The sequence below is a fragment of the Solanum lycopersicum genome, chromosome 6 (assembly GCF_036512215.1).
Source record: "Solanum lycopersicum chromosome 6, SLM_r2.1".
Taxonomy (NCBI): domain Eukaryota; kingdom Viridiplantae; phylum Streptophyta; class Magnoliopsida; order Solanales; family Solanaceae; genus Solanum; species Solanum lycopersicum.
The window spans coordinates 48700935-48722354 of NC_090805.1; the positions used below are offsets into that span (position 1 = coordinate 48700935).

General features: G+C 35.5%; 3 protein-coding genes across 7 annotated transcripts; 1 reads left to right on the forward strand and 2 right to left on the reverse strand.

Annotated features, from left to right (window-relative positions):
- Positions 1-1541: 1541 nt before the first annotated feature.
- On the forward strand, positions 1542-5537 carry LOC101261928 (putative phospholipid:diacylglycerol acyltransferase 2). Of its 3 annotated transcripts, XM_069299451.1 has the most exons (7): positions 1542-2536; positions 2730-2796; positions 2884-2952; positions 3241-3524; positions 3774-4113; positions 4232-4494; positions 4636-5537. In XM_069299451.1, exons 1-7 carry the CDS (start codon positions 2001-2003, stop codon positions 5117-5119), a joined length of 2043 nt encoding a protein of 680 aa, XP_069155552.1. In that variant the 5' UTR covers positions 1542-2000; the 3' UTR covers positions 5120-5537. The 3 variants fall into 3 exon arrangements, with proteins under 3 accessions (XP_069155552.1, XP_004242106.1, XP_010322424.1); XM_004242058.5 differs by having other exon boundaries at positions 2730-2952; XM_010324122.4 differs by having other exon boundaries at positions 2730-2952; positions 4235-4494.
- A 341-nt stretch (positions 5538-5878) lies between these two features.
- On the reverse strand, positions 5879-12961 carry LOC101261630 (uncharacterized). 2 transcript variants are annotated; one of them, XM_010324121.4, is made up of 12 exons: positions 12680-12901; positions 11119-11436; positions 10239-10424; positions 10081-10146; positions 9819-9958; positions 9263-9389; positions 8502-8656; positions 7948-8083; positions 7601-7685; positions 7245-7501; positions 6853-6989; positions 5879-6616 (listed from the first exon to the last, which is right to left on the reverse strand). In XM_010324121.4, exons 1-12 carry the CDS (start codon positions 12776-12778, stop codon positions 6610-6612), a joined length of 1713 nt encoding a protein of 570 aa, XP_010322423.1. In that variant the 5' UTR covers positions 12779-12901; the 3' UTR covers positions 5879-6609. The 2 variants fall into 2 exon arrangements, with proteins under 2 accessions (XP_010322423.1, XP_004242105.1); XM_004242057.5 differs by lacking the exon at positions 10239-10424 and having other exon boundaries at positions 12680-12961.
- A 1076-nt stretch (positions 12962-14037) lies between these two features.
- Positions 14038-18909, reverse strand: LOC101245552 (uncharacterized). 2 transcript variants are annotated; one of them, XM_004241250.5, is made up of 6 exons: positions 18464-18909; positions 16898-17866; positions 15443-15490; positions 14927-15353; positions 14395-14470; positions 14038-14310 (listed from the first exon to the last, which is right to left on the reverse strand). In XM_004241250.5, the coding sequence occupies exons 1-4, from the start codon at positions 18671-18673 to the stop codon at positions 14940-14942; spliced, it is 1641 nt and encodes a 546-aa protein (XP_004241298.1). In that variant the 5' UTR covers positions 18674-18909; the 3' UTR covers positions 14038-14310; positions 14395-14470; positions 14927-14939. The 2 variants fall into 2 exon arrangements, with proteins under 2 accessions (XP_004241298.1, XP_010322422.1); XM_010324120.4 differs by having other exon boundaries at positions 16898-17916; positions 18464-18866.
- Positions 18910-21420: the final 2511 nt, after the last annotated feature.

The following is a 21420-nucleotide window of genomic DNA, read 5'->3' on the forward strand; positions in this document are numbered from 1 at the left end:
TGTTTGCATTGGAAAAGTTCTGATTATTTTTATGAGAAAATATTTAACTTTTTGAAAATAAAATTATATGTTTAAATAATATTTTAATTAATATAAATTGAGCAAGACACGCCATAAAAAAGTTTCCAACTGTGTCATGTGATTGAGCAGCAGTCAACCAATGAGCTGTCCACGCTTCATGCTAACCTGTCCCACACGCAACCAATGAGCAGTATCTTACACTAAATTTAGTTTGATTATAAATGTTTAATATTAATTAGTAATTTATAAAGTTAAAATTAAAGTTTGAGTTATAAATTTCTTGAGGTCTTTATCTATTAAATTTACAAATATAGTTACATGTAAATTCTGAAGTTGTCACTTATACTTAAGTTTTGATAACTAAAATTAATGATTTTTTCTACTTATTTTTAATAAACATGTGCTTATAACTCCTTAACTGAAAATTAAGTAAAAAGAGTATGAATCATATGTAAAGGGTTTGGAAATTTGACGAACGAGATGTAAGATAGTAGTACAAAAATAATTAATATATTTTGAGATCAATAAATTATGATACAACTTAAATTTGAACTCATAAATTTACTTTTAAATATAATGTGCAAATATAAAATATATAACTAGAAGGACAAAACACTATACTATCCTTAAAATAGTATTATAATCATCAGTTCAAAACTTTAAATTATGTGTACTCTAATCTATATAGCTTTTAATACAATGAATTGACCAAATAATAATCCTTCTCCTTAATTCTTCATTTTTAGGCCATATGGATGAGGAGGTTGAGTTTAAAACTTAGAATTAAGCAGAAATTTATCACAAATAAAACTATCTGTTATTCAAATAAAAGTTGCTTTTAGTAATTTTTATCGGGGATATTTAAAATAGATTATTAATAGCAATTTAAATAAAATATGATACACAGAAAATATGAAATCATCAAAGATATGGTGTACTGGATAAGGTCATTTCACCCTTAATTAGACGTATTGAGTTATATCTGGAGAATGAAAAATTCTTTGATAAAAAACACTTTTCTCTATTGAGTCCCTTAGTGACGTAGATTCAAGTGACCAGCTCTATAAATCGAATATTGAAAAGCAAAAAAGACCATTTTGGCTATTGGCCAATAGTTTAATTGCAGAAATTGCCAATAACTAAAAAGTGGCCATATTAAATAGAACTATTTGACGAAGTTGACTGATCCAGTACTCCGACAAGGCTAGTACTTGGGCCGATCTACTAAGCCCAATTAACTGTCTGAAGCCCAGTCCACTTCCTCTACTAGGGCCTTTCCGATTTGGATCCATTGCAAACAAAGCAGATCAACGAATATGCTACAGTAGATATGATTTTTTCTTTTTAATTAGAGTTATCGAATTTAAATATTCATATAATAAAATCCTCTCCGGAGAGTTTTACCTACGTCTGCATTACCATCTTCATCTTATAATTTGCGTGTAAATCAAACGGCCCCTAAATTAAATAAAGGGGAATTAGCTATTCTTCTATGTTCTACCTCAATTTTTAAATTTTATTTTTCTGCTTTTTTTCCCACTAGACCATTTAGATATCTGTGTTTTCTAATTTCTAATAAGGTGTGCTATTTTCCCGATAATTCGGATTTTAATATTGGAACTATCTATTTGTATCTCGAGAAGTGTTGACGATTGAGGTTCGAGATGTGTCATTCTTTGCATGTAATGCACAAAGCAAGGACACACGTCTTTGTAGACAACCCTCGATTTCATCACACAACTAAACGTTAAAACTTGCCAAAAGACAGAGACTATTCTCACACTCAAATTTAAATATTATCTCCCGATACGGAGAAAGAGAAAATTTCTCTTCACCTCTGACTCCATCTACTGCCACGTGTAACTAGTGCTTACTACTAACCTATCACCTTCATCACTTCTCTTGATCCTTATGGAGTTTCATTATTTTCCAAAATTTTGTTTGTTACTCTGCTCTTCTCAATTCTGCATTCTGAATTGATGGGGTTCTTCCATTTCTTGAAAACACAGCTTACTACAGCTTTGCAGGTCAATTTGAGTGCTATTTCTAACTATTTAGACTGTAAAGTTAGAATCTTTAGTTCAATTCTTCAATATTGTAAGCTCTGTTTTCTTGAACCATTAAAGCGTTCTTCAGTGGTCACTCATGAATCATTTGACAAGAAACAAGAAAAAGCTGTGTCTGTTTATGAAAAGCCAAAACACAAGAAAAGTAGCAGGGATGATAATGAATGGAGGTGTATAGATAACTGTTTTTGGATAATTGGATTCTTGTGTATAACTTGGTGGCTACTTTTATTTCTATGCAATTTTTTGCCTGCTATTTTGCCAGGTTTTAAATTAGCTGAATTACCTGGGAGTAGGCTAAAAAATGAAGGGTTGAATGCTCATCACCCTGTTGTTTTGGTGCCTGGGATTGTAACTGGTGGTCTTGAACTTTGGGAGGGCAAGCCTTGTTCTGAAGGCTTATTTCGTAAGAGACTTTGGGGTGGTAGCTTTTCTGAAATATTCAAGAGGTTCGTCTTTATAATATTTAAGTTACAAAGTTTTGTTAAGTCAAGTTAAGTAATTGTATTTTACCAGCTATAACGGTAAAGTTCAGTGATCATTCGTGAAATTAGCCATTGCAGAATTGGAATTACCTTTGATTTAATCGGATAATGCAGAGTTTTAAATCCGAGTTGAAAATCTTTTCTGCAATTGAATTAGGCCGTTATGTTGGTTGGAGCACCTATCTTTGGATAATGAAACTGGGCTTGATCCACCGGGAATTCGAGTACGTGCAGTTACAGGATTAGTAGCAGCTGATTATTTTGCTCCTGGCTATTTTGTTTGGGCTAATCTTATTGAAAATTTGGCAAAGATTGGCTATGAACAGAAGAATATGTATATGGCTTCATATGACTGGAGGCTATCCTTCCAAAATACAGAGGTATTAAATTTATCTTCTTCATTTCTTCGATCTTACTATTACTTGTTGTTTTCGTTGCTACTAATCCTATAACTACAAGCAAGTTGAGGTCAGCGATATGAATCCTTACTGTCTAGGTCACTCCATTTACAGTAGAAGTTGCAAATATTGTAAAGGACATATGTACTGTATGAAAGAAAAAAAAAGTTTCTTTATTCATTTGGTCGAAAAAGTCTAGAGGTTGTTGTCCTGCTTGAGGACATTGTTGATGTAATTCTGATACATTCTCTTTAATTTGGGAGCAAGCAGATCAGAGACCAATCTCTGAGCAGGCTAAAGAGAAAAATTGAGCTTTTGTATGTTACAAATGGCTACAAGAAAGTGGTGGCAGTGCCTCACTCAATGGGTGTCAACTATTTTCTCCACTTCCTTAAATGGGTTGAAGCACCTACCCCTATTGGAGGGGGTGGTGGACCAGGTTGGTGTGCCAAGCACATTAAAGCAATCATGAATATCGGTCCGGCATTTCTTGGAGTACCAAAGGCTGTTGCTAATATATTGTCTGCTGAGGGAAAAGATGTTGCGTTTATCAGGTTTGTAATGCTATTCATCAACCATTATCCTCTCTTGTGTTTTTAGTTAGTTTTTAACGGTAGAGAAGTCCCATTTGCATGTCTATTTTTGCGTCATAATCACATAAATGGGAAATCAACAAAAGCAAATTCCTTTGCTTTTTGTTTTCGGTATATAAGTTGATCTATCACTGCGTTTAGCACCTCCAATTTTTCATATTTGATTCCTTTCTACCACCAATGAGGTACTGATCACATTTACTTCTGCAGAGCCATGGCTCCTGGTCTGTTTGATTTAGAGACCTTTGGTTTTCAAACCTTTCAACATGTTATGAGGGTGTTTCGAACATGGGACTCCATCATTTCATTGCTACCGAAAGGAGGAGAGACGGTCTGGGGCGATCTGAATAGGTCCCCAGAAGAAGAAAATGTATGTCATTCAGCGAAGACACAATACCTGCATTACTCTTCAAAGGAGAACAACGGAAATAATACCAACCCTCAGAGGAGTATCCAGGTAAAAGAACTGGCAAAATATGGAAGATTAGTATCATTTGGGAAAGTAGCATCTGAGGTACCTTCGTCACAACTCTCTTTTATAGATCCAAAGGTAAAAACTATGAGTTCTTATCTCAATTTACATTTGAAAAGAATACTTGTTGACATTCATACATACCTCTTATTCCCTTGAAATGTGATTAAAAATGGAATGAGTTGTTTTATAACAGAAGATCTTGAACGGAAGCACGCGCACTTCCAGCACATCATGTGAAGACTTCTTGACAGAATATAACGGGCTGAGTCGGGAGAGCATCAAGAGAGTGACTGAAAATAAAGCCTACACGGCAAGAACTCTAACAGATCTTCTCAGGTTTGTAGCACCAAAGACGATGCAGCGCGCTGAGGTACACTTCTCCCATGGATTAGCAGATAACTTAGAAGACCCAAAGTATAGTCATTATAAGTATTGGTCAAATCCACTTGAAACCATGTAAGTGCGAACAAGTAGTGACATTACTATCCCTTTTTCTATTTTTCCGCCAAATGTACTAACGTTGTGTTAATGAGGAAGCGTGCTTCATTTAGGTCCGTTGTGTTTCTTGGTATGTTAATAGTCAACATCATTTTTCAGCTTGCCAGATGCTCCGGATATGGAAATCTTCTGTTCATATGGAGTGGGAATTCCCACTGAAAGATCATATGTCTACAAGATATCACCTTCTGACAGATGCAAGAGCATTCCTATTCAGATTGATATCTCTGCAGATGGAAGCGATAATGGTTGCTTGAGTGGTGGAGTATACTTTGTCGATGGAGATGAGAGTGTACCAGTCGTGAGCGCTGGCTTCATGTGCGCAAAAGGATGGCGAGGCAAGACACGTTTCAACCCCTCAGGCATCACTACTTATATAAGAGAACACCAGCACAAGCCACCAGCTAGTCTGCTAGAGGGGAGAGGCACAGAGAGTGGTGCCCATGTTGACATTCTGGGGAACTTTGCCTTGATAGAAGATGTTCTACGAGTTGCTGCTGGTGCCTCAGGTACAGAGTTAGGCGGTGATAGAGTTTATTCGGGTATAACGGAAATGTCAGAACAGATAAATATTCAGCTATGACATCAAAGATATTTTGATACGTGGAGGAAGAACAAAGTAAAGGTCAGAGGAAAGAGTTAAAAAAATATGGGGTGTAAATATGAGTACAGTAGTGTTGTTACCAGAACTGCGTAACACAATTCCGGAGAGGACTTGAATGACTTGAGACACAGCCCCACGAAAGGAACACCGCAAAATCAAGTTGGTAACTGGGGCACCGTCTGCATTGATTGTAAGTTTCTAACTCAAAAAAGTAGCATTTCTGACTTATGTAATCTAATTCTCAAATTTCTATAGCCAAGTCGAGTTAAACTCTGGTCGCCTTAAATTATTTAGGTCTGAGGGGCATTGCTGAGTGTCACAACTTGTGCAAATTTCTGTTACGGATTTCATTGACCTCAACTTAGTAACATTTGCTGACGCATTGTGAAATTTAAAATTCTGTTTTGCAAAGAACTACAAAAGCAGAGAAGAAATAGATGTTTGAATATCACTTCAAACATTAACTGCTGAAGAAATACTTATACGATTTTTATTTTTTCTACTAACCAAGTTCCATTTAAAAGAAATTACTAGAGTACCATCTCAGGTTCGAAAATTCCAAAATTAGTGTGATGTATCTCCTCTTAGAGATGGTCAGATGAAAAGAAAAAAAAAGGTATGTTCTATGTTCTGTGAGAAATAACCAGCTTAAAATCCCCACTAGCAACAAGGAAATCGTCTACTCGTGCATCATTTTTGGGATCAAAATCACGTCAATAAACGAAGTCTAAAGACAGCTTATATCATAAAATAATATTTGCTCTTTCCATTGACCACCAAATGCAAAATTATATGAACAAGCAAGTTAGAAATCAGTTTCTTCTCATAGAAGATCAGGAAAACAAGTTTTAGTTTGTCCACGATATGAGCGGTAGTACTGGACGTGTTTTTCCTTTCCATAAGACGAAGCATCATGCAGCAAAATTGGACTCCGAGTCCTGCACAATTTCATCATAGATGCAACTGTGTCATCGCCGACCTCTGGAACTATTCCACAAGTAGACAGTGAATCGGGTAAACTGCACAACGCTCTGGAACTATCTACAAGAATTGTGGGATGGAATGGCGATAACCTCTACATGGGACAGTTTTGAAGCTACTTAAGTTTCCTGTAGTTCATTAGTGATAACTCCCGAGCAGCTAGAGGCCAGATACCTAAACAGCAAGCCGAGACGACAGCTCATAGAATCAATCAGCACCATGTATTGCGAGTGAAGAAGAGATTCTCAAGGATGTTAAACCAAGCCAACACTTGTATTTTGTGCCACTTCTACAACATCAGCCAAACCACTTCTCCACGGGTATTTTCAGAGAGATAGCCTGAAGTGAGGTCATTCCCTTTTAGCTGTTTTACCGAATACCCGTAGATTGCCCAGATAAATGATGAGCATGCATCTTTCTTCATCGTGTTAAATTTATCAGTCAATAGTTGGATCATTCTTGAGTTCTCCTCCGGCGATATACCTGTGTCATTTACTTTGAAATGAAGATTGTATTAGCAGCTTAGCAAACATTAGTATCTAACAACCATGAAAATAAGATATAGAGCAAAGATAGTTCTGAATTCATTTATGAATCAGCAATTGGAACAATAGTTGGTTCTGAAACCAAATACAGTCAAATCTACAAACACCAAACAGGAATAAGAATTCTCAAGCACGTCTGAATTCCATATAGGATGGTTACCAAAGAAAAAATAGAAGCAATCTTACTTGGTGTATTTGTAACAGTAGTACAACATTTTATCAACTTCTCCTTCATTCACATAGCATCCTTCCATAGAAAGGGTTCCCTTCATGTGGTCGTCAAGGGTTCTCCATCGACTTAAAATTTCAACAATTCCATTTAGCTATTCAACAATGAAAGGAAACAGAGAATTCGGAAGGTAACATAAAAATCAATCAATCAATTATGAACCAATTCCAAACTAGGCGGTGTCCGCTATGGGAATCCTCCATATCCGGTGCACTCTACTCAGGCACATTCCTTTCCAACACTACCAGAAAGTAACATCAGTTAGAAAAAGAAACGTGGACACTAGTGAGGACAATTCTTTTATCTTCAAAAAATAAAAATACTTTTGAATATATATGAAGAAGGATACAGCAAATGTTCTTGCTGTTAATTTGGTGGAACTTCTATGGTCTTCCCTGGAATCATCAACATCATAGATAAGAAGTTCATCCTCAACCACCTCTGACTTGCTTGTGAGAACTGAGACATGCTGGTGCAGATTTGACGGATCAGTTTTTTGAATTCGCACCAGCAACCTTGCAAGAATGCTCCAAATTGCGCTCCGTGCTTCAGTATCATCAGAAGCAAAAGGAAACACACCAAGTAGACCCTCTAAGAAAAGTGTATCTGAAATGATCCAAGGGTCATTACTGATTCGATAAATTGACATAAACTAAGGCCAAAAAAATCAGGCTAGCATGTGTTGGTGCAATTATGAACTCTCACCCTGTGATATCTCTAAAGCCAGATCAGTTACATCAGTCAGAATATTTGCTGTCAAAACTGAAGCAGTAACACAAGAGTTGGCAAACTGCAGGCAATGCATATATTAGGAAATAGCCTCTGCTTAAGGAATCAATTACTGCAGTAATATTTCAGGACTACCTTATTCTTCTTCTTTTGGGGGGATAAAGTTCTATGCAGCCTACTTTATTGTTTACTTCCACATTTTGTTCTCTCAAGTTGTTTGATATATGCATAATAAGGGAAACTGTGCTTCCACTAATCTTTGGCACAATTTGAGATACGTAAGGATAAACATGAGAAGGTTCTGCAAGCTGTTAACAGCATACCTCAGCTTTATCTGGATGCTTGATCAATTGAACAAGTAGTTGGAAGAGTTCCTTGTTTGAGCAGATTTCTTGTGAATAATCATCAATGACTGAAAGCGCTTCAACAGTCTGAAGAATCAAATCTAGAATGGAATACCTGATGTAGCACATAATCACTTTATCAGTTGATCAGTGAACTGCAACCACAGAGGTTCACCACAATGATAATTTAAAGGAAAGCCTCATGCATGAGCATTAGAGCATGAGGGGGGAAGGAGGATGACTGCAAAAATGATGAGCTGCTATCTGCTTCTATGTTATATAATTCCCAATTCTTGCACAGAGAAAACCAAGTAATGTGAACTCCAAAAAGTAGAAAACCTATTCATGATACGAATAATGTTTAACATGAAAAATATTAAAGAGAAGTACAACATGCCGAGGAATAAAGTCCTGAAGAATTGCGGCACAATAATCAGCAATCATATTAGCAGGAAAAAAATTAGCAGTGAACGGAGAAAAAATTAAACTGCTCCTCCTAGAAAAGGCCATCCCAAGATAAGAAAAGACCAGACCTTTCAGGTAATCTTTCTTCAGGGGTTAACTTGCTTATCTCAACAGATAGGAGATCAACCAGACTGCGTGGGAGACCTAATTTTATCAGTGGTGGTAGCAGTATCGCAACCACATCCTGCTTACTTTCTGCTATTGCTAAGAGAAGATTAATGCTCTGTAGACAAGAAAAAATTACATCAAACGCAATGCGGAGCAATAGCAGAATAGAAAGCAGCACAAAGACTGTTAAAAAGAATAATAGTAGAAGAACATTTCAGAAGGGAAAAAGATGGTATTAGATCTCTTTCAACAAAACTAAACAGATTAGGAACTTAATGACTTTATCTATCTGACAGATACTATTTCCAGATACCATACTCGAATTACATTTGATTCAAAAACAGTTGCTGTGCCGCTAACCATAAAGTAATCTTTATATTACAAAAAGAATATCAACCCTTTCACAACTCCTAGAGAAGTTATTGGTAGAAGTATTTGGAAGTGTGTCATCTACGAATCAGTGATGATTAAAAAAAATGATGATGGTGACCACAATAACAGTGAGTATGCCACTTTAGCATCAAGTTTGTCTTTGGAAGGAGACATTTATTTGATATAGGGTGAAAGTCGAGAAATACAAACAAATGCCATTAGACTCATCCAATAGGGAACATATATACAACTTTTTAAATTGCAAGACCCAGATTCAAGAAAGTCAGAATAGAGAGACAATATTGAAAAATGAAAAGCTACATGGAAAATTGAAGCCAGTCATTGCTACCTTCTCAAGAAGCTGAATGTTCAAAGTGTTCTCTACAATCCATAAAATACGACATAAAATATGTTCAGGTTGCAGTGCTTCTGCCAAAAAACCACATTCGTTGCTTGGAAGAAATAAAGTTATCAGCCTGTAGGTAATGCCAATTATAAGAAAATTTGATCATGATAAAGCAAAGGCTACAGGAAATTATGATGCATCTTATCACATGTTCTTAGAATAGAAAATACTGAACTGGGATCTCAAGTCAACGGTAGAGGACTTTCACAGCGACATAATTTGGGTTGCAATTTTTTAAAAAAGTAATACTTAACAGTAACAAACATAACAATGATTCCAGATTAATAGTAACAAGCATAAGAATGAAATTCTACATGATAGCACTGTAATATAAATATTACTACCATTTTTGTTGCCCCCAATCCCCCAAAAGAAGGTTGAAAGAAAAAACAGTGTGGGCTAAGTTATACTCCCTCAGTAAAAGTTAGATATTAGCAACAAGATAAACAATATTAGGGCAGAATCAGTTATTAAATTCTGTCATAAAATAATATTGTACCGGCATGCTTCACAGAGACATGCTGTGTCATCTAGAAACAATTGTTGCAGTACTGCTCCAATCAGACCATCCGTAGTAGTGATTTTTTTCCGTGAGACATCATGGCAAGCTAGGTTCCCAATAATACCAAGGTTGATTTCCTGTTTACATGCAATGATTTCATCAAACCATATCTCAAGTTGAGTCATCAGAATACCTAAATATAATGAAGTAAACCTCCAAAAAGAAGAAGGATCCATCAGAAGAATAAAGGAAGACTTACAGTAATTCGTGCAGATTTTGAGACCATCAGAGTCGCCAAAAGCACTTCTAGGGCAAAGTTTTCAACCTGCACATAGAACTTAATCATCCCTCTAAAGACTAGAGTAGTGAACATGTGTATATGGAAGGCTATCCTCCCAATAAGCATATTCAACCCACCGACCCCTGATCCTCTTTTTCTTTGGATAAGTTTATAAAGCTTTGATCATCCAAATGGGAAGTTTCTTTCCTAAGCTGCTGGAAGCTTGTATAGACAATATACAGCAGGGTACACCAAGCACCAACCATCTGAAACAGAAAAACTGGATGCCAGTATCTACACAAGAAACCTCCTCTTCTTCTTTCCTGAAATATTCTCAATGACATAAGAATTCCAGTGTCTACACCTAGGCCTAAGTCTATTCAGAATAAAATACTTCTTAACCAGAGCTTCAACTAAGAAACTGGAAGGCCTCTTTTGCAAAGCATTCAAAATGCCCCTGATTGTATAAAAATTTCTTATCACAACTATACTAAATACACAAGGAACCTTTTCTTCTTTCCTGAAGATGTTCTCAATGACATAAGAATTCCAGTGTCTACGCCTAGGTCGAAGTCTCTTCAGAATAAATGCTTCTTAACCAGAGCTTCAACTAAGAAATTGGAAGGCCTCTTAGCAAAATCTTCAAAATGCCCCTGATTGTATAAAAATTTCTAATCATAACTATATTAAAAAAAAAACAAGAAACTTCCTCTTCTTTCCTGAAAATATTATCAACGACGTAAGAATTCCAGTGTCTACGCCTAGGCCTAAGTCTCTTCAGAATAAATGCTTCTTAACCAGAGCTTCAAATAAGAAACTGGAAGGCCTCTTTTGCGTAGCCTTCAAAATGCTCCTGATTGTACAAAAAATTCTTATCATAACTATAAAAAATAAGGAAAACTTCTGCTTTATTCTTAGGTAAATATCAAAAACAGAAACGAATGGGTGAAACGACCCACTCTTCCTCCAGCCAACAGAAAAAAATCAAGTTTCTAGACAAGTAGAAGTTCTAAATACCATGAATTCAGCATGAGTTTTACTAGCTGCTAGATCCCATAAAATGCAGCCAAACTCTTCCCAAGCCTCTTCTCCTACTGCCACATCCTCACGCTCATTTTGGCAATAGAACTTGTCATCTACTGATTGTTTGACAAAAGTTTCAACATTCTTCATATTTTTAGACTCATCAATAGACCAGCTCTGGTCTCCTTCATTCTCAGGAGGAGAAGATGTGGTTATCTTGCTTCTTTCTCCATGCTTCACATTTTCTGATAGGAGATTCCGGATCAAAGATATTATATAAGCCGGATCAACTGTGGTTGTTATATCAAATAGCTGCAGAATAAATCATAATGCCTTGAGAGAAGAAGCCAAACTAATTGAAAAAAGAATCTAAAAAATAAATGTAGGCTTAATCTATCAAAAACTTTTGAGCGAGAAGTAACCAGTGTCTGGCATATAATATAAAGAAAAAATAAGAACACACCATCAATAAGTAGCAGTGTTCTATTTATGTGATGCACAAGCCTTGCCAAACCAGCAGTCAGAAAGTCTCAACATGCAATATTGGTCAATCTTCCACTTGTTAATGTTAAGCATGAGTAAGAGAAGTTTCAAATGGGTTACAGTTAGTGCCTCTGTATTGGGAGCTTCTTACAACCTACCAGATATTCCTGGATTCCAATAATTTATCATAATGGCGTATATAGTCGTTAAATTTTTAGCTGAAAAAAATCACTTAACCAGTTCTTTGTTGTTGCTCTAGTAGTGCAAGTTACAAAGATGAAACATTCTCTTTGTGCAGTTTTCCTTTCTCACTACACTAATGCAAGAATTCTTGTCAGTCTAGAAATATCTAGCTTTGAAAAGTTGATTAGCATTAGGGACCAAAGTCTAATACGGTCGTCTTCAACATAAATGAGTCAAAATTGGTAAAACACAGACAAATTTTGATGAATTTCCTTCATTTCATAGACATAATCCAGCAAAAGTGCATCATTTTTGAACCGGGTGAAGAAATATCCTTTTTATTTATAACCGGGAAATCCGTCTTTGACCCGCCCTTCGGACCAATCACAGCCTTCTACACTCCGTGGATAATGAGCCCGCCCCTCTACCCTTCTCTACCTAAATACTGCGCTTTGATTTGCGTGCTGTGGGGCTTGAACCTGCGACTTAAGCCACAAATCCTCTACCTTTTGTCGCTCGTGCTAAGCCTTGGGGGCAATGGGGTTGAGTAATATGAAACCGAGGAAGTGTTAAATTATAGAAGATAACAATGAGTCCTTTGTCAATCCAGCAAAAGTGGAATCATTTCACCTCACAATATATCAGCTTCTAGATATGGATTTAGCAGGAATTTAGTACGCGGATGACATCCTTTCAACCAGATTCCTTACATGATACATTAGCTAGTGCATGGAACAATAAAAAAAAGTAAATAAATTGCAACAAATGTAAGTCTACCACCGAATATTGACCAATAGAACCCTAATAAATTCACATCTCAAAACTATTCAAAGACTCAATATCAACAGGAATTGGTATACTGTGTGATGAATACATTTTCATGGATTACCTCACCAGAAGGAGCAGGAGGGTGATGAGTACTGCTCTGAAATTCTTGTTCCGGTGCTTCTTCGTTATGTTCAGAGGGAGATTCCGGTGGAATTGACATACCGGAGCTAGAGACTGTAAGCTAGGGTTTTCGCGCTCTTTTACCCTTCCTTTTCCCTTTTGAATGGCGGAATTGAGGAAAGACAAGCTTATATAGTACCTTATAGATTATTGCATTTTTGGTTAATTACGTATTGTTTATTGGGATCAACATATATAGATAACAATTTCCTTTGCTTAAATATATGAAGTCGTTTCCAACCAATCTCTATATATATTTATAATTATAATGTTTAAATCAGCTTACATGCGATGAATTCAACTAGTGTTTTGTTTTTTCTGAGAATTGGATCTCATATATATATGTTTTTTATAATTATGATGTTCAAATCAGCTTACATGCACGAATAGAATAATTTCAATTCGTGTTTTGTCTTTACTGAAAATTGGACGTAATAAAAGTCAATCTCATATAATATAATTGCTTATTCAGTAAACTAACATGTTTAGTAACAAATTTTACAACATTTTTACCTTGCCCTTTTAGCGTTGCATTGAAAAAAGTACACACTTTGGCCGTCAATAAAAGGACCGGTAAGGGATCGGTGATTCACCATTCAAAAGACAACGTTATTATTAATTTATGGACTAATGATCCAACAAATCACCATTTAAAAGGCAACATGATTCATTTAACTTTACCTAAACTATTGAAGGATCGAGGTTCAATTGAATGATTGATGACAGAATTGTTTCACCTACAACCTCGTAAATATAATTGAACAGATTTTAATTTTGTTGTTGTTTCAGTTTTGTCCAATGTACTACTATTATTTGTTAAGAACCAAGGCAAATACTGTATCCAATTGACCATCCCCAGTTAAGCCATTGGAGATTTAGCTTTCCATTTGGCTCTGCAGCATTAGGTATAGCTAATGCCATTATGTGTTTTGTGGGACTTGGCATATAATCTTGTAATTTGTTGCAGCAACATGATTATTCATTTAAATTTCATCCAGATGCAAGATCCTGTGGTTTGCTAGGAGCAAAAGAAAAGACAGTTGCAGCAGAAACCACATGGACAGTAGGTTTATACCACGGATGACAACAATATTATCAGTATAATCCCACAAAGCGAGGTCTGTAGAGGCTGACAGACTGATGTTACCTTACATTAGAGGTAGAGAGTTGGTTTCCAATAGACATTCAGCCAAAGGCAAAACAATTCAAAGCATTTTTGAAGAAAGAAATAACGATGTGAAGTTAAATAGTAAGTAATACAAAATAGGAGATAAACAGAGTACAAGAAACAACAATAAATAGTCTAAGCAAAGCATAAGATACTTTCTTGTTATGTAATATAGCAATTAGCATCCAACCATCGGTCACTGAGTTTTGACATCAAAGGCTATAATGTTCTTTCACTGAAGAGTACGTGTACATCATCAAAGGAAAGCCAAAATAATAAGAATCCAATCGAAGGGGTGGCTCATAAATTGTCCACCAAAAGTTATACAACTGAGAGAATCTGTTTCACTCACCAAACCAACACCAACGTGCTGCTTCGGTACATGTTTAAACTTGCCTGCTCACCTAAAGTTAGAGAAAGAGATTCTATCAGTCAGGACCCAGCCTACCAAATGGATTAGCTATTAGTATTTGCTTAATTCAACTCACAGTTCATGTAGGGATGTACGATTCTACCCACAGTGAAGCAAAAGAGTCATTCCTTCATTTTCCAATGCTCACAGCACTGCATTCACCAGAAACAAAGCTGTCAATTGCAGGCGTACAGTATCAACTGTTTTTTTCTCTTTTTCCCCTGTTTGATAAATTAGAACTGCAGTAGCACTATCAGGAGAAACACGGACAGAAATGTAACATAACATGGATGGTAGGACAACTAAAATACAAAGATTCAAGACTAGTAAGTTCTCAAATAAAGCCAAAAGTGAAGACATAATGTTTAACTTAAAGTGTACAATTTCCAGATAACAAAGAGAGCAAACGAGCTGCAGTTTGCTCAGTTACTCTGACATGCTGTAGTGAAATGCTTCAACCAATGACACAACGTCGCTGAAGATTATCACCTTAAGAGATTGAAGAGGGGCAGATAAACTTGGCATAAAAGAAATAAAACTGATCATGGTCCATTTTCTAACTTTGATAAGGGATCAAAATTTAAATAAAAATGTTAAAGTAGCGCAACCTGGACCAATCAACTATGTCTTCTTAGCAAGATCTGAAGATTGAGAAGCTTTGACTGGGGCTGGAGCCCCATCAATTGCAATATTACCCACTCTAACTTCCATTGCCTCCCTTTCATCCTTCTCTCTATTGTTCTTCGGACCATGGTTTTCAGTTGCTTCAGATAGAGAATTAGTCGAAGAACCAAGATGTCGAGGACCTCCAGTAATCCATGGATGACTAAGACATTGAGCTGCTGTCGGTCTTTTCTCAGGCACAAAGTCAAGGATAGGTACAAGGAAATCTGCCATCTCATTCGCATCTTGTTCGCATAAATCATACTTTTCCATGAGCACTTTACTGAGAGTCCAGAACCGCAAGCGCCTGATGTGCCTTAGTTCTCCATTTCGGTTAAAAAAATCTCTTGAATGGCGTCCACCTAAGGCAATCTGCAGGAATACTGAAAATTAGATATATTGTGGGGTTATTTCAATCAGAACTAGCATTTGGTTGCTTCTCGCCAGACAAAGAAACACACCTTGCGTGGCATCGTCCCCAGAAGCTCCATCATGAGGGCCAAGTGATCCTGTCAACACCATTTAAGTGAACAATCAAGTAGGTGTTCGGACATAAAAAATGTGATATTTGAAAGAAAAAATGGAAAAAGGTATATGGAAATTAAAAATTGTGTTAGACATGCGTTTAACTTGGAAAAAAAAGAAGTAAATGTTATGCGAGTACAAACAACATCATTTAAAAAATCAGTCCAATGTACAAAGACATTTGATTATTTTTTTAAAGAAGGAAAAAAACACATGTCCAAAACTAACACTTAAAAGAAGCATTAAAAACTAAAGAATTAAGTATTTAAAAAGTCTCTACAATGAGATCAGACAGAAGCTAATGTACCAATAAAGATAACACAGAGCCTGGCGTTAGAACATTGATAGAGGCAATCAATCTAGTATAAATAGGATCACACGAAAAGAAAACATGTTTATCAGAAAGACTTGCAAGCTAGGGCCACTGGTAAGAATTATTGCTTTCACCGACGACGTGACCAAGTGAGTCAGATTTTTATAAGCAAGCTAAAATGACAAACAATAAAATTTTAGCAAAACCATTAAAGAGTAATAATAAATAATAGCCTAAAGTGACAAACAATTTGAGCATCCATGCAAAATCTGAAGGCAATGGATGTGAGCGACCGAAGAAATTATCAACTCCCTTCAATCTTTAACAATGAGGATGGTGGTATGCCCTAACATCCTCCCCACGCATGTTCTAAAGTTTATCTGATGATCTTTGAAGACTTTCATCTTTTATAGAGTTCCCAGGACATTTTGTTTGCTAGGTTAAGTCAATATCTAAGAGATTTTATTGGAAGTGTATAAAGACCTAAACTAGTTAATGGGACCCAAAAATCTAGCTGTTTAAGTGACCTTCGCTCTTTCTTCCTATGCAATGGACAGCAAAAAACATTTTCATAGCTATCAATGCAAGAAATACAGAACCTCAATCTTTTAGTTATAAAAGACATATATGTCAAAAGGTGGGAGATGTGGGCTCAGCCAATATGAACTTTTTTTAATTATATCAAGAATTCCTGCGTGCTACTGAAACAGGGTATGTGACATTTCTTCGATGGAGCAACATATTTTTGGTTCCAAAACTCATCATTTTCTCACATCGAATCTTGTTGGTGAACTTAAGGAATTGCTTAAAGTGTGCTTGCTTCTTTACCTCACCAAAACCACAACACTGCTGACATAAGTTTGAAGAACCATCAAGCAAAAATAAAGCACTTTTGATATACCAATACGCTTCCAAGACATTAGAGTCCATCAAATTGTCACATCATGCTCATAACATACACGTAATAATTAGCTTAAGCAACAAATAGATTTAAACACTAACCAAGTCCTACCAAAGAAAATTGTTTGTGCATGTCAGAATGGAAATGGTGAAATGATCAAAAGTAAAGTTGTTGTACCTCATCTCTGTCATAACCGTCACCACTGTGAGGATCAAAAAGAACATCACCTGTGGTGAGCTCAAAACAAATGCAAGCAAGGGACCAAAGATCTGCTGAAGTAGAATACTTAGCGCCCAGTATAACCTCCGGACATCTATACTGTCTTGTCTGGATATCACTTGTAAATTGTTTATACGTCCAACATGCATTACCAAAGTCAACTAATTTGCACTTAAGGTCAACGTCAGCCAATAGCTTCTGCCTATCAGAGCGGCTGCCTCGCTTATGTCTCTGAATTTTTTGGTGCCCTTCCTTTGTTGAGACATCTCCACTGGCTTCAATACTAGTTTGTTCATCAACTGATTTCGCTTCAGGTTTTTCATCACGAGCAGAGTCTTCAGGACCAGTAGTTTCATTATGTGGTTCAGTCTCCTCAGAAGCTTCCTTGTCGGCACACTTTTGAGCTACCCGCTTAGCCTTTTTTCGAATTTTCTTTTTCTGGTTCTTGGTCAGGTCACCATTTAAACTCTTCACAGCTTTAGAAGCCCCAGATTCAGAGACAATCTTACTTTTATTGGAGGGAAGAATGATAGGAGTCCCCGACTTTGTATGATCTTTAGCTGGATCAATCATTGATAGAAGCAACACATTTTCTGGCTTCAAGTCTGTGTGTATGATGGAAAGTTTGCGATGTAAATAATCCAAACCCACCAAAACATGAAAGCATATCTCTTTAACTTTGTGGATAGGGAGCCCTCGGTAGTCTGAATACTTGATAAGTGTCAAAAGATTATCTCCCAAGTATTCAAATACCATACAAACATGTTGCCCATTAGGACCAGAATGCTTAAAGTGATCCAATAGCTTCACAACACACTTCTTATCATCTGGATCTCCCTCAGCAACCTGCTTTAGTATTGCAATCTCATCCATTGCCGCTTCAGTATAATGCTGAGCACTCTTTTGAACTTTCAGAGCTACATATGTCTATTTCCGCACAAAAACATAAGCAGCAATTAGCTGAACAATCCATAAGCCTGACAAGTTAACAAAATTTAAGCATCTTTTCTCACCAACATACTCTAAAATTCACTATCTACCACTAGTTCACCAATGCAGAGCATGGAGGATGACAATGCATCCTCTGATAATTAATCAAAGCGAATGAGAGGCTTCTTATTTGCGCATGAATGTCCTCAAGATCCCCTTTTCAAGAAAAGAGTAAAGCTATACAATGCAGGATTACAATAATAAAAATTAAGTTGGAACTAGCTATATAAATCCTCTAAATCCATTCCGCTCTATCTGAACCTATTTCCTTCCCGTAATCAGCATTTTCATCTTTTAAAACAAATAAGTAGCTCCCCAAAACTATAGATTCTCTAGGGACACACTTGTCAGTTGTCAATACACTGACATATACATCTCTAAATAAACTACGAAAAGACTTTCGTCAATCACCAACATGTGTAAAGTTCAAAAAATAAATCACGATAAGCAGAATTTATAGAGTAACCAGAAACGAGTTAAACGGGATTTACTGATAAATTATGAGTAATCGGAAGAACATAGAATAAAACTAACAGATTTTTGGATGTCCCAAGCGAGCCAAACAGTTGAGAAATGGCCCCAACCGAGCTTGCTCTGCACAACGTATCGTCCTAGTTTGAATGTATCTCCGATTCGTACAGCGTGGTATCCTCCGCGCTTGTAGTCCTCCGTTCCTTCGTCCTCCGATGTATAGTCACTCGTTTCACTTCCATCGCCGCCGTTCCTCTCCTCTTCTTCAGCCATCGACCGATCCAATATCACAGAGATCGAAAACAGAAATAGTGGAGCGGATTTCAGTGATAATGGAAGAAAATCAACCCACAGTGAGAGAAGAGAAAGCTCTGCAAATAAGACGGAGGGAAGATTTTTATTTTTCCCTTTTTCAAGGAAGAAGAAGTAGGGTTTCTAATGTTATTTGAGTGGAGAGGGATGACACAAATTAGTTTTTCTTTTTGATATTACTAGTTCATTAGTACTTCATTATTTAAAAAAGAGAAAATTGTATATATAATTGCAAATTAATAATCTAAAATAAATGGAGTAGCTAGTGTTTGATTTAATTGTGCTCCATAGCAAGCATTTGAAAAAAATTGTGAGGTGTCTCTCTCAAATCTCTCGCTCGCTTCCTCACTTTTTATACAAACACAAGTGTATAAAAATTGTTTCTAATTGTATAAAGCAGAGAACATTGTATAAATACATATATTTTTGTTTTCCTTTCTCCCCTCTTCCAGATCTCGCTCGCCAATCTCCCAAATCTTGCTCGCCACCCTCGCCTTTCTAACTTATACAAACAGAAGCGAAATGTATAAATTGTGTTTCTGTTTGTATAAATCGTGAGAAAATTGTATATGCACATGCAAGTACATATATTTTCGTCCTATGCACTTATAATTATAAAATAAAAATACTCCCCTGCCCAGTTTCTTTTGTCTTTCTCTCTTTCTCGTTTTATGCAATTTTTAAATTGTATCTAATTTTTCTCTTTTTCGTTTTATACAATTCGATTCAATTGTATTTTCCTTGTCAAGTCTCTTTTGTATTTCTCTCTTTCTCATTTTATACAAATTCAAATTGTATATAATCATTTATTACACTTATAATAATATAATTCGCTTTATACACTTCGTTTTTACACAGTTCTCTGTCCAAGTGTCTTTCTCTTTCTTGTTTTATGCACTTCGTTTTATACAATTTGCTTCAACTGTATATGTATAACGAATTGTACAGTTTCTATATTTGTTATGTAATGCAATTATGCAAATTTTGCTATAGCATACAAATATGAATTTTATATTTGCTATGTATAAAAGTTGCCCTTTTAAAAAATATACTTATTGAATAGTATAGTAAAGAGAATTTTTTAAAAAATATTTGTGCTAACATTAACTATTTATCAAGTGTTGCTTTAAACATATAGGTCATTCCACATAGTACATCATATTTGCTACTTATAAGTGAGTTATATGCATCTTTCCTCTCCAAGATGTGCATTGTGTAGCTAAAATAAAAATTACATTCTGTAGCTAAAATAAAAATATCTTTTATGTATATATATTATATATTGATACTTTTTGATTTTTTTTTATGATTTTATTATTTTAGATTTTGATACCCCTTAGATAAAATTCTAGTTCCGTCATTGTGCACTATATTCTTAGTTTTCCTCGTTATAGTTTCATCTTTAACCATTTTGATAGTTGATGGTTGGAGTATAGTATCAATCTAATCAACTTCTCAAAATATGACTCCACAGTTATAGTTTGATAATTACAATTCGTAGCTACATGTTGTAAAGAGGAGAGAGGAGCTAGATTGGGAGAGAGAAGAGAGAGGCGAGCGAGAGAGGGCAAAGAGCGGGAGAAGGGAAATTGTATATGTATATTGATTAGATAATTGTATATTTACATATGTAATTTGTATATATTGCAAGCGAGATTGGGAGAGGGAGGAGAGAGGTGAGCGAGATTGGGAGATGAGGAGAGAGGCGAGCGAGGTGAATTGTATATGTATATCAATTAGATAATTGCATATTATACATATGTATTTGTATATTCTAGCGAATTATACATGTACAAACGTGATTAATTATACAAAATCGAAGTCAACCCACATAATTAATGTACAATATTAGTCGAATGGTAATTATAGCAAACTATAGATACGATAAGTAGTAAAGTAATATAAGTTTGTTTAACCGCGTAATTTTTTCAAAAAGAGACATGTATCTTAGCCCCCAAATTTAAGGAGCCTCATTTTTTTTTAGTAACAATAAGTTATAAGTTGTTATTATCTTTACAAATATTGAATATTATTTGTAGAAAAGGTAAACTTTTCATGAAAATGAAAGAGTTATTTATAGAAATTTGACATATTAGGAATATTATATCTCATGATAAACAAGTTAAAATAAGAATGGTAATATCATTAATTGAAAACTAAAAGAAATCAATTATATAAATGTTAATACTAATCTAAATTTAAAGTCCCATTTAATTTTTTGCTTTAGCACATTAATATGCTTGAGCCCCGTGTTATAATAAGATTATTTTGTATATTATTATTTGAAGCATACATTTTTCTGAAGAGATGTTTCTTTTTTTTAATCACTTAAAGAGTTGTGTGTATTGAAAGTCGCGCGCATAATTTTGAATGAGAGAAAAAAGTGACTACCGTACGTACACATGAAATTGTTTCACGGCGATAGCTTTTAATAATACTACTCACACACCACATAGAATATTAATTGCATATGTATAAAGATTTACTTTATGCATGGCTCATACTATTAAACAGAAAAAACGTGAAGCCAAGCTGTAGAAAGACATTAAATTATTTCTGATATATCTCATATGAGGCTAAATTGTTATCAAATACAAATTCAGAAGTTTTTTTCGTAAACCTTATATTTTTAGTAGATAAATTAAATAAATATATAAGTATATTATCTTATGAATCTCCTAACCAAATCGAGTGACGATTTAATGGTA